The 14,167-nt window shown below is 42.2% G+C and overlaps 1 protein-coding gene across 4 annotated transcripts in view; it reads right to left on the bottom strand.

Moving 5' to 3' along the window:
• Positions 1 to 666: 666 nt before the first annotated feature.
• The window catches only part of LOC141097767 (uncharacterized), a 61,204-nt gene continuing 47,703 nt past the window's right edge, over positions 667 to 14,167 (bottom strand). For 2 of the 4 annotated variants that reach the window (XM_073585163.1, XM_073585161.1), the window contains 2 exons: positions 11,572 to 11,684; positions 667 to 1,791 (listed from right to left, as the gene is read on the bottom strand). In XM_073585163.1, coding sequence (XP_073441264.1) covers positions 1,551 to 1,791; positions 11,572 to 11,684 — 354 coding nt within the window. In that variant the 3' untranslated portion in view covers positions 667 to 1,550. The remainder of the gene's footprint in view (positions 1,792 to 11,571; positions 11,685 to 14,167) is intronic. The other 2 variants (XM_073585162.1, XM_073585165.1) reach the window with 2 other exon arrangements.

Below are 14,167 nucleotides of genomic sequence, written 5' to 3' on the forward strand. Positions count from 1 at the left end.
ATGTAGGGCCCAGTGTGAGAAAGCTGGGTCTCCCTCAGAGGTCATGGGTCTTCCAGCAGGACAATGACCCAAAACACACTTCAAAAAGCACTAGAAAATGGTTTGCGAGAAAGCACTGGAGACTTCTAAGGTGGCCCGCAATGAGTCCAGACCTGAATCCCATAGAACACCTGTGGAAAGATCTAAAAATGGCAGTTTGGAGAAGGCACCCTTCAAATATCAGGGACCTGGAGCAGTTTGCCAAATTAAATGAAGATAATAATACCAAAGAATTTGTGTTTTCAATCATTTTCAGGAAGAAACTGAGTATTATCTGACAGAATTGCAGGGGTGTCAATACTTTTGGCCACAACTGTATATGTTAGTGTATAAACAGGTAAGACAAACAGGGATAACAAAAAGCAACTTACAAATGAAAACATTCATCAAGGGTAGGGAGGAATACAGGGAAGGATAGGATGGTACAAACCAAATTGGAATAGGATAATGGAGAAAGCATACATCCAAAAACAACAATCTCCAGCGGCAACTACAAACCATTTAGTATGAGGAAAAAAACACAAGGCTAAATGGAAACCTGCGATTCGCAGTATGTAATGTTTGCCTAACCCCAGTTCTCCCAGGAGGACGTGACACACTCTTGACAAATCACCATTTAAATCCAAACACTTGTAATTGTCTTTTATTTTGTCCTTTATGTTGTAAGAAGTCATTTCATTTTACCAAGAGATGCCAATGACACCGGAGTGACAAGTATCTACCCAATCCAAATGTGTCTTCCAGCTGGCAGGGGAACACTGTAATTAATTAAATGCATATAATTCTATGTTTTCCTTGCAGGCATTACAGTAACATCACCAGCAGATCTTATTCCTGGCCATTCTACGTACATGTGTCTTCTTCTCTCAGGTCACAAAAAAGTCCTGAGGCCAAGAACGTAGCAGCATCCTCCGACAAAACTGGTTCTGTGTGCTGCTCATAACCGGCACCGTCATAGGAACAAAGCTGGAAGTTCTGCAAGAAAAACCATCAATGCGAGGAGAACCCAAAAACGCCTCCAGGTGCAGAACACAAAGACTTCATAGATGGCGCACGCATCGTGTATGTGCCGATCTGTGGACAGGTGTTAAAGTCTTCTCCACAAGATGTTCCAAAACGTCTAACTACAAGAGCAAGAGAAATACCCTGGGGAGAAGTATTCTTACAGAAGACAAAAGACACAATTTACTGATCAAGGACGAGTGTGGGCTTGTACAATATACAGAGGGAAACATATTGAAAGCTTCTCCTGTTAAAATAAATTGACTGGAAAATTCTAGTAAATCTTAAAATGGTTCTCCAGCCTTCCTGTGTTTAGAATAGGTCAATAATATCAAATTGGTGTGGTCCAACATTCGGCACCTTCACCAGTCAGCTGTTATCAACCCCATAAATAATTAATTGAACCGCACAGCACACTGTACTGCAGCTCAGCTCCTATTTACTTCAATAGGAACTAAGAACTCAAGAATAAGTTAGTAGACATAAAGTATGTACATACAGTAGGGATCTCACACCATGCTGCTCAAGATCGGAGCCTTCTCTTCCATCTTCACTATCCGGTTTATCAAGCAGTCTTTTTCAGCTAATACCATTTGTAACTGGTAACTTGGCCCATCTACGTGCATCACATTCCTCCTCAGTTCAACCTCTTTCTTTAAAATTAGTGCCAGTTCAGTATTGAGTTCATCGAGTTTGTCCTGTAGATGTTCTGCTGTACTCCATTCTTTATCTTCTCCTTTTTCGGGAACGCTGCAAGATGCAAAAAAATTGAATTCAACTAAAAGTGAATAAGTACAAGAAGTGAATGACAATTTCTAGATATTATATGTAGAACTGAGAAAATAGAGGACAATGGACTGTAAACAATGGGGAAGAGTGGAAGAAAACTTTTTAAAAACTTTTAACACATAGTTTTGATTGCTAAGGTCTGGGTCTTGATAACTACAGGACCCCATACACATTAGATGGCTGTCAGGCGAATAATTCTTTGTGAGGCAGACCGCTAGGTCCTCCTGCTTCCCCCCATACACTGGAACACTTGATTCGGCAGAGTTCTTTTGTGTTCTCCTTGAAAGCTGCATCTAGGCTGCTCTGAGGGCGGATTATCCCCAGGGAACATAAAAGGAGCCGCTGTTGCAATTCCAACATGCTGATCCTCCTCTTCCTCGACATCATCTGTTGGGGAAGATTTGGGAGGCTCCCATACACATTAGACTGCAGGATGACCCTGAAATAGTCCCACATTAGTCTAATGTGTATGGGGGTCCTTAAAAGTAAAGGCAGACAAGCTCAGTTGATCCCCAGAGAATAGTGCCTGAGCTCATGGACTTTCAATGAGCAGGCAATATAGTTCAAACACTGCAGACACAGACAGAAAGGGGCCCCTGTGAAAGAACAATACATCGGCACTTTGATGTCTATCATAATGTACAATTCCTCCAACTCCAAAAAGGCATTTTGACCTCCTGTGCGGCTGTGTAAGGAGGTGGTGGAGGACCTCAGTGCACCCTCTCTCCTTCCTGTGTGGTCCCCCGAGCACTTGACATAAATATGTTCTTAATGTAATGTGTTAACTTCTGTGTTCACATTGTTCTTACTGTATATGCCATGTGATTCCATTGGACTGTCTCATATTGATGTGCTGTATTTAATATGTGCGGTCATATGTAAATAAGTTGTCTCCTTATGTACTACTGTGTATCCTTTCATTGTGGGACGTTCCCCTTTAAATTGTTTATGCTCTATATCTTTATTGCTGTGCTAAGTTTGCCATGTTGTTGTAGAACTAGGGAAAGCAAAGAGAAGCAGCAGAAGGCGGCAGGAGGCTGCTGCTCCCAGTAAGAAGCCCGGGCACATTCGCCCTGGGGAGACGTGTGGCTACATCCAGGGCATTTCCATAGAGGAGAGGATCTGCTTCCCCAGGCCAAACGACACAACGTAACATTGCCAGACTCCCAGGAGGGAGGAAATCTGCTGCCCCGGAATAAGGACTAAAGGACTACAACACGGGCCCTAGGACTTCAGATGGGCCCCACCTGAAGATTACTATAAGCGTCCAGATTCCAGCAAGTGGACTGATTGCCTAATCTCGGTAACTGTGGCCGTTGTGGGTATGGCCGAGGATAGTGTCAGGGAAAGAGCAGGAATCCAGTGTTGTATTTTCTTTTCTACTACCTGTTCCTACCTCTTTACTATTGAAAAGCATAACATAAAGTTATCCCTGTTGAGTCACAGTGGTGACCCTGGATTTTGATTGCCGGACTACAGTGGCTGGAAAGAAAAGGTAACCCATGGGAAGAAGCTGTGTGAGTCATGTCAATTAATGTACAAGGGGCTGGGGTGCTCGCTGTTTGCTCAGTGGACTCTGTGGACTGTGCCTTTAAACAGGGATGTGGAGTCGGAGTTGTGGAGGGAGTCAGCTGTATTTGAGCATTTCACAGTGACTCAATATAAAGAACATTTTGTGTGTCAGTGTATAAGTGACCCAGATGAAAACAAATGCTGTGATGCCAAAATCACTGCATACTCAGGCAGTGATAAAAATGTTCCTTCAAGAGCTTCCAATCTAGAAAGGCATTTACAACGCTGCCACCCAGAAGTTTACAAAGCTGTGATTGAAAAAGATCACAGCAGCACCAAGAAACCAGAGTCCAGCACTTCCCGCCAGGCAAAGGAGGAAAGAGCGTCTCAAATATCAGTTACAAGATATTTTGTAAGTGACATACTGTAGTTACTGTAACAATGACAGCAGATGTGTTTAAAAGACAGCTCATCGCGCTTGTTGTGAAGGACAGTGTACCATTATCATTATTTGCATGACCAGATTTTACAGCTCTTAATGGAGAAATGGCCCGCAAACTTGGTATTTCTCCAGAAAGAGAAAGTATTAGAAAATTAGTGATTGAAGAAGCCCTTAACCAAAAGAAAGATCTTAAAAAGACTCTTGAGACACTTTGTGTTTATTAAAATGGATGCCTGCACGTGTCACAGAATGAACTATTTTGCTGTCATTGTTCGATATGTTTGTGGCAAGAAAAAAATTGCTACTAAGACGCTGGTAGTAAAGGATTCTAAAGCTCATCACAGCAGCCAGTTTCTCCAGACCTTAGTGGAAAAAGTTCTGCAAGATTATGAACTCACAAAAGAACAGGTTCTTGTTATTGTAGCTGATAATGCTTCAAACATGATAAGTACAATTAAACTGATGAATGAGAATAATGAAGGTGAACAGCAGCTAGAAGAACATTTCACATTCAGTATGTTGGAGATGGAAGGCCACAGTCCTGTTCCCATAATGGAGGAACAGCCAGATATTACTACAGAAGAACAGCAAAATGATTCTTTACAATTAGATGATCTTGTTGAAGCAGCTTCACACCTCTTTCCTATTCATCACATGTGCTGTGTTGTGCACATGTTGCAGCTGGCATTAAGAGACAGTCTGCAAGAGGGACATGTTGGAACTGACTAGCAAATTGAGGAAATTGGCTATTTCTACCAGAACCCCTAAAATTGATTCCATCTTGAAGAGACATGCTGGAAAATGGGCAAATATGGTTCAAGCCACTCGGTGGCACCTATTTAAAGATTGAGCGATTGCTTGAGCTGAAACCCTTTCTTGTAGATATGACCAAACCTCAGGTAATACTACATGAAGGTCAATGGACACAGGTGGCTGAATTGAAGGAATTGTTTCAACACCAATTTCCAGTGACTAAAAAGTTACAAGCTGAGGATTTATCTCCTGGCATTTTTATAAAGGAGTGGAAGAACTTGTTGTTTTGCCTGTCCCAAAGAGGAGGTTTAATCGCAGATGGTATTGCTATGTCAATGAAATGGAGAGAGAAACTGCTATTAGAAAATAAAAATTTTCTGGCAGCTGTTTATGTGGACCCGAGTCATCATATATTGCTGGATGATAAACAGCTTACTGAAGGAAAAGAAGCTCTGATTGAGGTAGGAGTTAGAATGAGTAGGCTACAGGATGGCCAAGAGCAAGAGGACTCGGGTCCTGCCAGTGCTGCTGCTGCTGCCGTTTCTTCATCCTTACCAGATGAGGATTTTGATTTCGACAAGTATTTGGATGACATGGAACAGGCAAAGCGTTGCAGCAGGGAAAAAGATTCCACTCCCATAGAAAACAGATTGACCATATTTTAGCCACATTTTTCACTTGCTCTCAAAGAAGTAGAAAAGTTGAATTGTTTATCAAAAGTGACTGTGCATGAGACAATTCCTTGAAATTGTTAGAGATGTTGCCCATGTGGTTACTGCTTTGCCACCAACCTAAGTTGGTGTAGAGAGGTTGTTCTCTAGCCTTAAAATAATTAGGTCAGATTTGAGGTCATCTATGAAGGAGGTGGAGCGCCAGCCAGGGCAAGTGGGTTACTCGATACCGGGCCGCTTCCTTAAAGGGGCAGTGTCACAGCAGCGGTGACCCAGTCCATGGCCCTGGGCGTCCAATAAAAGGGGCATTATTTACAGGGGATGATAAAGAAAGAGTTTTTGTAAAGAGTATTCGTGACGCCACCAGTGGTATCTGGTCAGAAGGGACCAGCGCTGCAGTGCAGATCCTCTGGGACAGATGGTGTGATGCAGCAGAGGTGGAATAGCTCTCCACAGGTAGAGCTGAGTCCCAGAGCAGATGACAAAGATTTTGAGGAATAGATAGCAAGGTAGTAGGTAGCATGAGATGTAGCAGTACTGAGGAGGTGATGCAGGAAGAATTTAAAGGGCACAACAGAGTGCAGTTTCTTTTACCTTTTACTGGGCTTTTCAGGTACAGTCCAGGATTCAGATTACAGATGGTTCAGGAGTTGATCAGCCTGGAAGCAATTTAGGAATCTCTCTATACAGATGGGTTGTGAGGTCTCCTTTTCTAGCACTATTCTGAAGTACTTGTGGTTCTGAACTCCACACAGGTTCCTTTTTCTGTCTGTTACTTAGAACTCCACTTGCATGGAGCCTCCACAGGCAGCTGTAACCTCCTTTAGGAACTGCCCTTAATGGTGTCTCTGGCTCACACGTTGCTACTGTGTTGTCGAGTCTCAGTTGGGATCAGAGCATTTACAGAGCTTTTCGGATGAGCTCTGCTCTAGCTCTAGTCCCCAGCTCATCTCCACACGTCCACACTCCTCCCTGTCTACACTCTAACTAACTTCCTATTCCTGACCACAGAGAGCAGCTCCTCTGCTGTTAGGTTCAGAGCTCCCTCTTCTGGCCTGGAGTAGGAACTGTGTTGTGTGTTGGAACTACCTGATAAAGAGATCCTTTCACTGCTCCCAGGCATGACATCACTCCCCCTAGAGGGAAGCAAAGTCACTGTGGCAACCGTACTCCTGGGGGTGCCACAGAGGATCTGATGGAGGCGATACTATTTCTCAGAACAAATTCATAGACTGTACAAATGTTATTCAGTACGTTTTTGTTGAAAACTGTTTTTTTCCCAACTTACTGTATTGCATGGGCAAACATATCGCATGTGCAACCTGTGTGGCTGCACCGGGGCCCAGAGTTGGAGGTAGGCCCCTGCAGGATGGCTAATAATGAGGGCAATCTGGCCTGTTTATTCGGACCCGATGCTCCAGGAGGCCGCTGGCCAGGGAGAGATCCCTGCAGCTCCACTGCTTACAAGAGAAAATGGCAGTGGAGCAGAGCTGCAGCGATCTGTCCTGCTTCCTGCTCGCGCTTCCTGTCTCACACAGACAGCAGCGCCACTGGATGACGTTATCATTCAGCGGCCAGCTGTGCCAGAGAGAAGAAGCTGCCAGCAATGGGAGAGCGTGCGGAGAGGTGAGCGATGCTGTGTGTGTGTTTTTTGCATGTACATGTGTGGTGTGAGTGTGTAGAGATGAGTGGTGGTGTGTATGTGTGTGCGTTGTGCTACAAAGGAATGTGCAGAGAGGTGAAATGTGCTGTGTGTCTGTGTGTGTGTAGGTAGGGGATAGGGCAATGTTGGGGGTGGAGGTGATGGGCAGAAGGCAATGATGGGGTGATGGAGAGGGCAATGATGGGGTGGTGGGGGAGGAGGAAATTATGGAAGTGGTGGAATGGGCAAGGATGGGGATGGTGGGGAAGAAAGAAATGATGGAGGTGGTGGAATGGGCAAGGATGGGGATGGTGGGGGAGGAGGAAATGATGGAGGTGGTGGAATGGGCAATAATGGGAGTGGTGAGGGGAGAGACAATGATGGGGTGGTGGGGGAGGAGGAAATGATGGAGGTAGTGAATGGGTAATGATGGTGGTGGGGGGAAGGCAATGATGGAGATGGTGGAAAGGGCAATAATGGGGGTGGAGAGGGGAGGAAATGATGGAGGTGGTGGAATGGGCAATGATGGTGGTGGTGGAAAGGGCAATGATGGGGGTGGTGGGGGAGAAGGCAATGATGGAGGTGGTAGAAAGGGCAATGATGGGGTGGGGGAGAAGGCAATGATGGAGGTGGGGAGAAAGCAATGGTGGTGGTGGAGAAGGCAATGATGGAGGTGGTGGAAAGGGCAATCATGGGGATGATGGAGGTGGTGGAAAGGGCAATCATGGGGATGATGGAGAGGGCAATGATGGGGTGGTAGGGGAGAAAGCAATGATGGAGGTGGTAGAAAGGGCATGATGGGGTGGTGGGGGAAAAAACAATGATGGAGGTGGTGGAAAGAACAGTGATGGGTGGTGGGGGAGAATGAAATGATGATGGTGGTGAAAAGGACAATGATGGTGGTGGTGGAAAAGACAATGATGGTTGTTCTGTCCCCGCATGAGGTGAATGCGGATGTGGCTGGTGAATAGGGGCTTCGAGAGGTCCTACCTTCGTTTCCTCAATGCAGGGCAGACAGGACCATGATGCTCAGCGTCCGGAGAGATGATGCACACCAGGGATTGTACAGTCCAGACTTGTTTAATTGGAAATCTGGACATGCAGCGTATGATTGGTAATACAATAAGTTCTCCAGACATGCAGAGTGTTAACAAAGTGGTCGAAAAACTGATGCCTTTCACAGCTCGGTACAAGCATGTCTCTCCCAGAGAAAGTGAAACTAACAATGGCTGCTAGAAGGAAGAGAAGACCTGAACCTTGACCCAGAAGTGGAAGGCATGCCATGAGGATTAATTAACTGCAGGCTGCTATATAGAAAGAAGACCAGCGGATGGCAGCACAGCACATGCAAGACTAGATTATACATAGCATAAAAATAATACAATATATAGAAACCATAAAAGCATAACTTAGACGGAACAGCACAATGGTGGTGGTGGAAAGGGCATGATGGGAGTGGTGGGGGAAAAGACAATGATAGGGGTGGTGGGGGAGGAGGAAATGATGGAGGTGGTGGTATGGGCAATGATGGGGTGGTGGGTGAGAAGGCAATGATAGTGATGGGGGAAAAAGCAATGATAATGGTGGGGGAGAAGGCAATGATGGAGGTGGTGAAGAGTGCAATGATGGGGTGGGGAGAGGACAATAATGGGATGCGGAGGGAGGATGACAATGAGGTGTGTGGGGGATTGCTATGGCAGGAAGGGCGACTTATAATGGACTTAGGAACAGGAGGAGGTGGAGGAAGACTTTATTGTCTCTTATTATGTCTAACACAGTCCCTTGGTATATAGTGTACCTACTTATTATGTATTACACAGTCCCTTAGTATATAGTGTACTCACTTATTATGTTTAACATCATCCTTAGTTACATAGTTTCCTATTTTATTATGTATATCATCGTCCCTTATTATATACCATCCTTTCTAGTTATATATGGTGCCGTCTCTTATTATATAGCTTCCTCTGCTGTTATGTACAGTGCTGTCTTTTACATTATGTGTTCTTGTTAATTTTGTTTTTCACAGCGCCCTATCTTTTTAGATATAGAGTGACTGCTGATGGAGAAGCCGGTGACCAGATGACCAGTCCATCAGCTCCTCCATTAGAAAAGAAGCTTTCCCATGCTCCATCAGCCATCATTGCATTATATAGCTAACAAGACAGGATGGTATGTTATAAAAAACAGGGCTCTATATAATCCAATATGTAATGGATGGTACTGTACATAACAAGAGAGGGCACTGTATAATAGGGGATGGCAATATACATAATAAAGGAGACTATGTAATATATATACGTGTATGTGTGTGTAGCTATATATATATGTAGCTTTGTCGCCATAAAAGGAAGGGGGCCCAGACACATTTCTTGCACAGGGGCCCCAAACTGTCAGTGACGGTATGTAATAAAAAACAGGGCTCTATATAATCCAATATGTAAGGGACGGTACAGTACATAACAACAGAGGGCACTGTATAATAAGGAATGGTAATATACATAATAAAGGAGACTAAGTAATATATACATGTATGTGCGTGTGGCTATATATGTATATATATATATATATATATATATATATATTCAAACAATGTGAAAAACATATATCCAGCTCACCATAAAGGAGTTCCTCTTGATGCAGTAATCGGTGTTCACCCTGTGCTTTGCACGGATCCAGGCAGGGAGTATGCCCCAACAAATAAAAATATGAGGAGATTGGGATCCAGCAAAAGGATGAAAGTTCACCAGATTTGTAAAAACTTCTTCTTTATTAATCCATTATGTCATAAAAAGTAAGAGGAACTCCAATCAATTAGTAGCATTCCAGCAAGGGACTACATGTTTCAGCACTATGTGCCTTCCTCACGGTCCTAATAGGACCGTGAGGAAGGCACATAGTGCTGAAACATGTAGTCCCTTGCTGGAATGCTACTAATTGATTGGAGTTCCTCTTACTTTTTATGACATAATGGATTAATAAAGAAGAAGTTTTTACAAATCTGGTGAACTTTCATCCTTCTGCTGGATCCCAATCTCCTCATATTTTTATATATATATATATATATATATATATATATATATATATATATATATATATATATATATACTGCATATATATATATATATATATATACTGTATATATATATATATATATATATATATATATAAAAAGGGCAGCACTACCAAAATTATACAACTGGTGCAAAACCTATTCAGCAGTGTCCAAACAGCCAAGTAAATAAAAGTAAAATAATAGGCAGCACTCCAAATTAAATATGAAAAAAAGTGGATACTTTTCTGATCCTCAGGTGGCTGAGGATCAGTAAAGTATCCACTTTTTTCACATTTAATTTGGAGTGCTGCCTATTTTTCTACATATATATATATTAAATTGTAAATATGCAAAAGTTTTTTGCTCTAAAGTTGTATTCCAATAAATATATTTTATGTTCTATCTAAATGGCTTGATTATTATATCATAATAATGATTACAAGCCTGATGTTACCATTTTACTACAGTAAATTTATCACTTAAACTTAAACATGAGCCATATATGAGGGAATTGGAGTTGTGGAGTCGGTGTCATGGAAATTGAGGAGTTGGAGTCGGAGGTTTAGTTTACCAACTCCACAGCTCTGCCTTTAAGTAACTCGGCCATAACTACCCCCCCGTGCCACCTTGTTACAGCTGCACAAGTTGCACCAATGATATGTTCGTCCCGAGTTCGGACGTTTCTCTCTCTCTGAACTGCATTGTTAGTAAGTAGAAGGGGGCATTGAAAAAGGGTGGAATGGTGAACAGAGACCCTTACGCTTTGGTGGCAAAATGGCACAAATATTGAGGAATCACATTGTTTTTGCTACAGATCCTTTCTCTTCTATAGATGTCACTGCCCATTGTGGATTTCCTGCACAATACCTTATATAATAGTACAAGAACTGAATGACCCGGACCTTTAGGTTGTATGCACATGTTGCATTTTTTCATTGCAGATTTTCAAAAAACTTGAAGAATTTCCTGATCCCAGAAAAATTGAATGAGCATGCTGGTGTCTCATGCACACGTTGCTTATTTGTGACTTGCCGATTTGGTGCAGATTTAAATCTACATCATGTCAATTCTTTCAGCATTTTTGCTGCAGATTCCACCCCATACAAATGAGCGGGGAAAAATCTGCTCCAAAAGTAAAAAATGCAGCCAAAAAAGCCCGGTTTTGCTGCTGTGTTTTTCCTTCCAAGAGATGCAGAAATGGTACAGAAATTTCTCCACCAAATATACATACCCTTAGGGGAATATATATTAAAGTTTACGTCTTATACTCTACTCTAGTACTGTAAGCTATCTAGAGTAACGTGGGACAAATTTATTTGGAACCTCTGTGGTCTGTCCAAAAAAATAGAAATCTACACCAGCTTTTCAATTTAGTAACATTTTATGCTAGTTTTTTTTAAATGCATTTCAGGAAATGTTTCATCAATGTCCCTTTGTACTTAAGTTACTTGTTTAGTAAAATTACACAAAAGGTAAAAAAAAAAAAAAAATTGCGCTACTTTGCAACTTTTTGATGCAGCCAAACTGGCATAGAGGGATTTTAAACCTTTGCTTAGACTAGCAAGTTTGTGATTAATTCTTTTAGAGATAGAAATGCTCTTTGATATGAGAATTTTTCAAGCGTTTTGCCTTCTGTACATTAAGCAAACCACACAATATATATCACCAGATTTGGGGTTCACAGCTTGCAAAGAATTGCAGTTTCCAAGCAGCCAACTTGGTTTTGAGAATTGCCTCAACTTCATTCCCAGAAATGATTTCTTCAAAAGTTTTCAGAGGCTGCGATAAAAAAATGAAAAAAAATATTAAGTGAAACAATCTATGAAATAAATATAATTTGAGAAATGGAAAAAAATCAATAAAAAAACTGGAAGTGTTTTGCAAGAGTCCATCTGCATGGAGAGCAGGGAGGCACACATTGCGGCAAATGTAAGCGAAAGTGCCTGTCTACTTGCTTTTTTTCCAGCAGTAATTTTTGCATCATCACTAATTAATAACTATCTCCATACACACTTATACAGGACAGACAGTCAATCACTAAGTACCACCGCCCACTGGACTCCTAACCATAGAAAGTGCAGGGATTTTAAAATCACAAAATACAAATTATACTGAATCTTTAAAAAAAAAAAAAAAAAAAAAATATATATATATATATATATATATATCAATCTTCTCAGTTCCTCCATCTCCATAGCATGAAGATGACCAATTATGTTCTATTTAAAGGTGTTTTTCCATTTCATGCAGGATGTAGCTGTCACACACAGTGTAGGAAAGACTAAGGGCAACATGACGAGGCAAGGGGAAGGGCACCCAACACTAGAGAAGGGGGGAGTGGAGACTCCTAGGTAGATCTAACGTCACCATGTCTGCCCTAAGCAGGGGCGGACACTGATAGCTTGGGGCCCCTGTGCAAGAAATGTGTCTGGGCCCCCTTCCTTTTATGGCAACAAAGCTACATATATATATATATATATATATATATATATATATATATATAGCAACACACATACATGTATGTATTACAAAGTCTCCTTTATTATGTATATTGCCGTCCCCTATTATTCAGTGCCCTCTCTTGTTATGTACAGTACTGTCCCTTACATATTGGATTATATTAAAACATACCATCCTGTCTTGTTAGATGTATAATGCAATGATGGATGATGGAGCATGGGAAAGCTTCTTACAGTATCTGCTGGAGGAGCTGATGGACATTTGTCTGATCACCGGCTCCTCCATCAGCAGTCATTTTATATCTAAAAAGAGAGGGGACTATGTAATTAAAGAGGGAGCTGTGAATAACAAAATTAACAAGAATACACTATGTAAGAGACAGCACTGTACATAACAGCAGAGGAAGCTATATAATATGGGACGGCACCATATATAACTAGAGAGGATAGTACGTAATTAGGGACGGTGTTATACATAATAAAAGAGGAAAATATGTAACTAAGGCTGGTTTCACATTTGTGTTTTTTTGCGCTGTAAAAAAACGCATACGTGCGCATGCGTTTTTCCCCTATATTTAACATGGGTGCGCATACCTGCGCACTGGTAAGCGCATGTATGCGATTTTCATGCGCTGCGTTTTTTTGGGGGGTGTGTTTGTATTTTCCAGACGCAGCATGTTGCATTTTTTGGCCCTGCAAAAAAGCGCATGCGCACGTATGCGCACGTTTTGCGCTAAAAATGGCCATTATAGCCTATGGATGCGCATACGTGCGCACTGGCATGCGCATGTAAGCGTTTTTTAGCGCTGCGTTTTTTTGGGAGTGTCCACTTGTTGTACTAGTTATAATCTTCTAAAGTCAAAAAAAAAAAGTCTATATAAAGGAGGTGCCTGCCAAAACTCTGCCACTACTACACTGACAGATTGGAGAGCAGACAGTCAACAAGGAACCCATCTATCAGCGAAGAATGTGAGTATATTACATTATATGCCTGTCCTTTTAAATTATGTATGTACTAATGATTTTTATTATTTTTACATGCAGTATGTCTTCAGAATCCGAGTATTCCCCATCGCGGCAGGAATTGGCGCAAGCAGACCGTGAGGTGATTATTTTCGTGCATCTGGTAAGTATATCTGCTGCTTCTCCAAATCTCTTACGTTTTTTTCTACTTTTTTAAGACATCGTCATCATCATCTTCTGCGGACGGGACTAGTGAGGGCGAAGAGCAGGAGCAGCGAAGCCAAGTCCCGGTGGTGATACGGAATGTATGTATCAAATGATTTGTAATGTTCTTTATTTTTTATCTTCTATTTTTACTCTTTTTTATGTTTCTTTTTTTGTAACTTTTTATTCAATTTAAATTTGATTATTCTAATGAATGTGTTTTGTCTAGGTTCCACAATGGGATGAAGACGTCTACCTGGATAATGAGCAGCTCATCAGCCTGGTCCAGGAGCGTGCGCCATTGTGGGACAGCCGTGACCGGCTGCACAAGGACATTGTGGTGACCCGGCGGCTATGGAATGAGGTGGCCGCAGCGTTGATGGATGGCTGGGACAGCGCCACAGCATCCTCCAAAAAGGCGTTTAGTGAGTATTTCCCTGCTCTGTATTGTGCCGCAGTGACTGTTGTCCTTGACGGCACTGTTGGGTTTCGTGCTAGGCATATTCTAGCAGGAAACCCAACAGTGTCATTGGGGTCTACAGTGACTGCTTTGAGTATTGTATTGCTACATTGTGCCGCAGTGACTGTTGTCCTTGACGGCACTGTTGGGTTTCGTGCTAGGTGTATTCTAGCAGG

The sequence above is a fragment of the Dendrobates tinctorius genome, unplaced genomic scaffold, assembly GCF_039654945.1.
Source record: "Dendrobates tinctorius isolate UK_male_01 unplaced genomic scaffold, ASM3965494v1 ptg000086l, whole genome shotgun sequence".
NCBI classification, from domain to species: domain Eukaryota; kingdom Metazoa; phylum Chordata; class Amphibia; order Anura; family Dendrobatidae; genus Dendrobates; species Dendrobates tinctorius.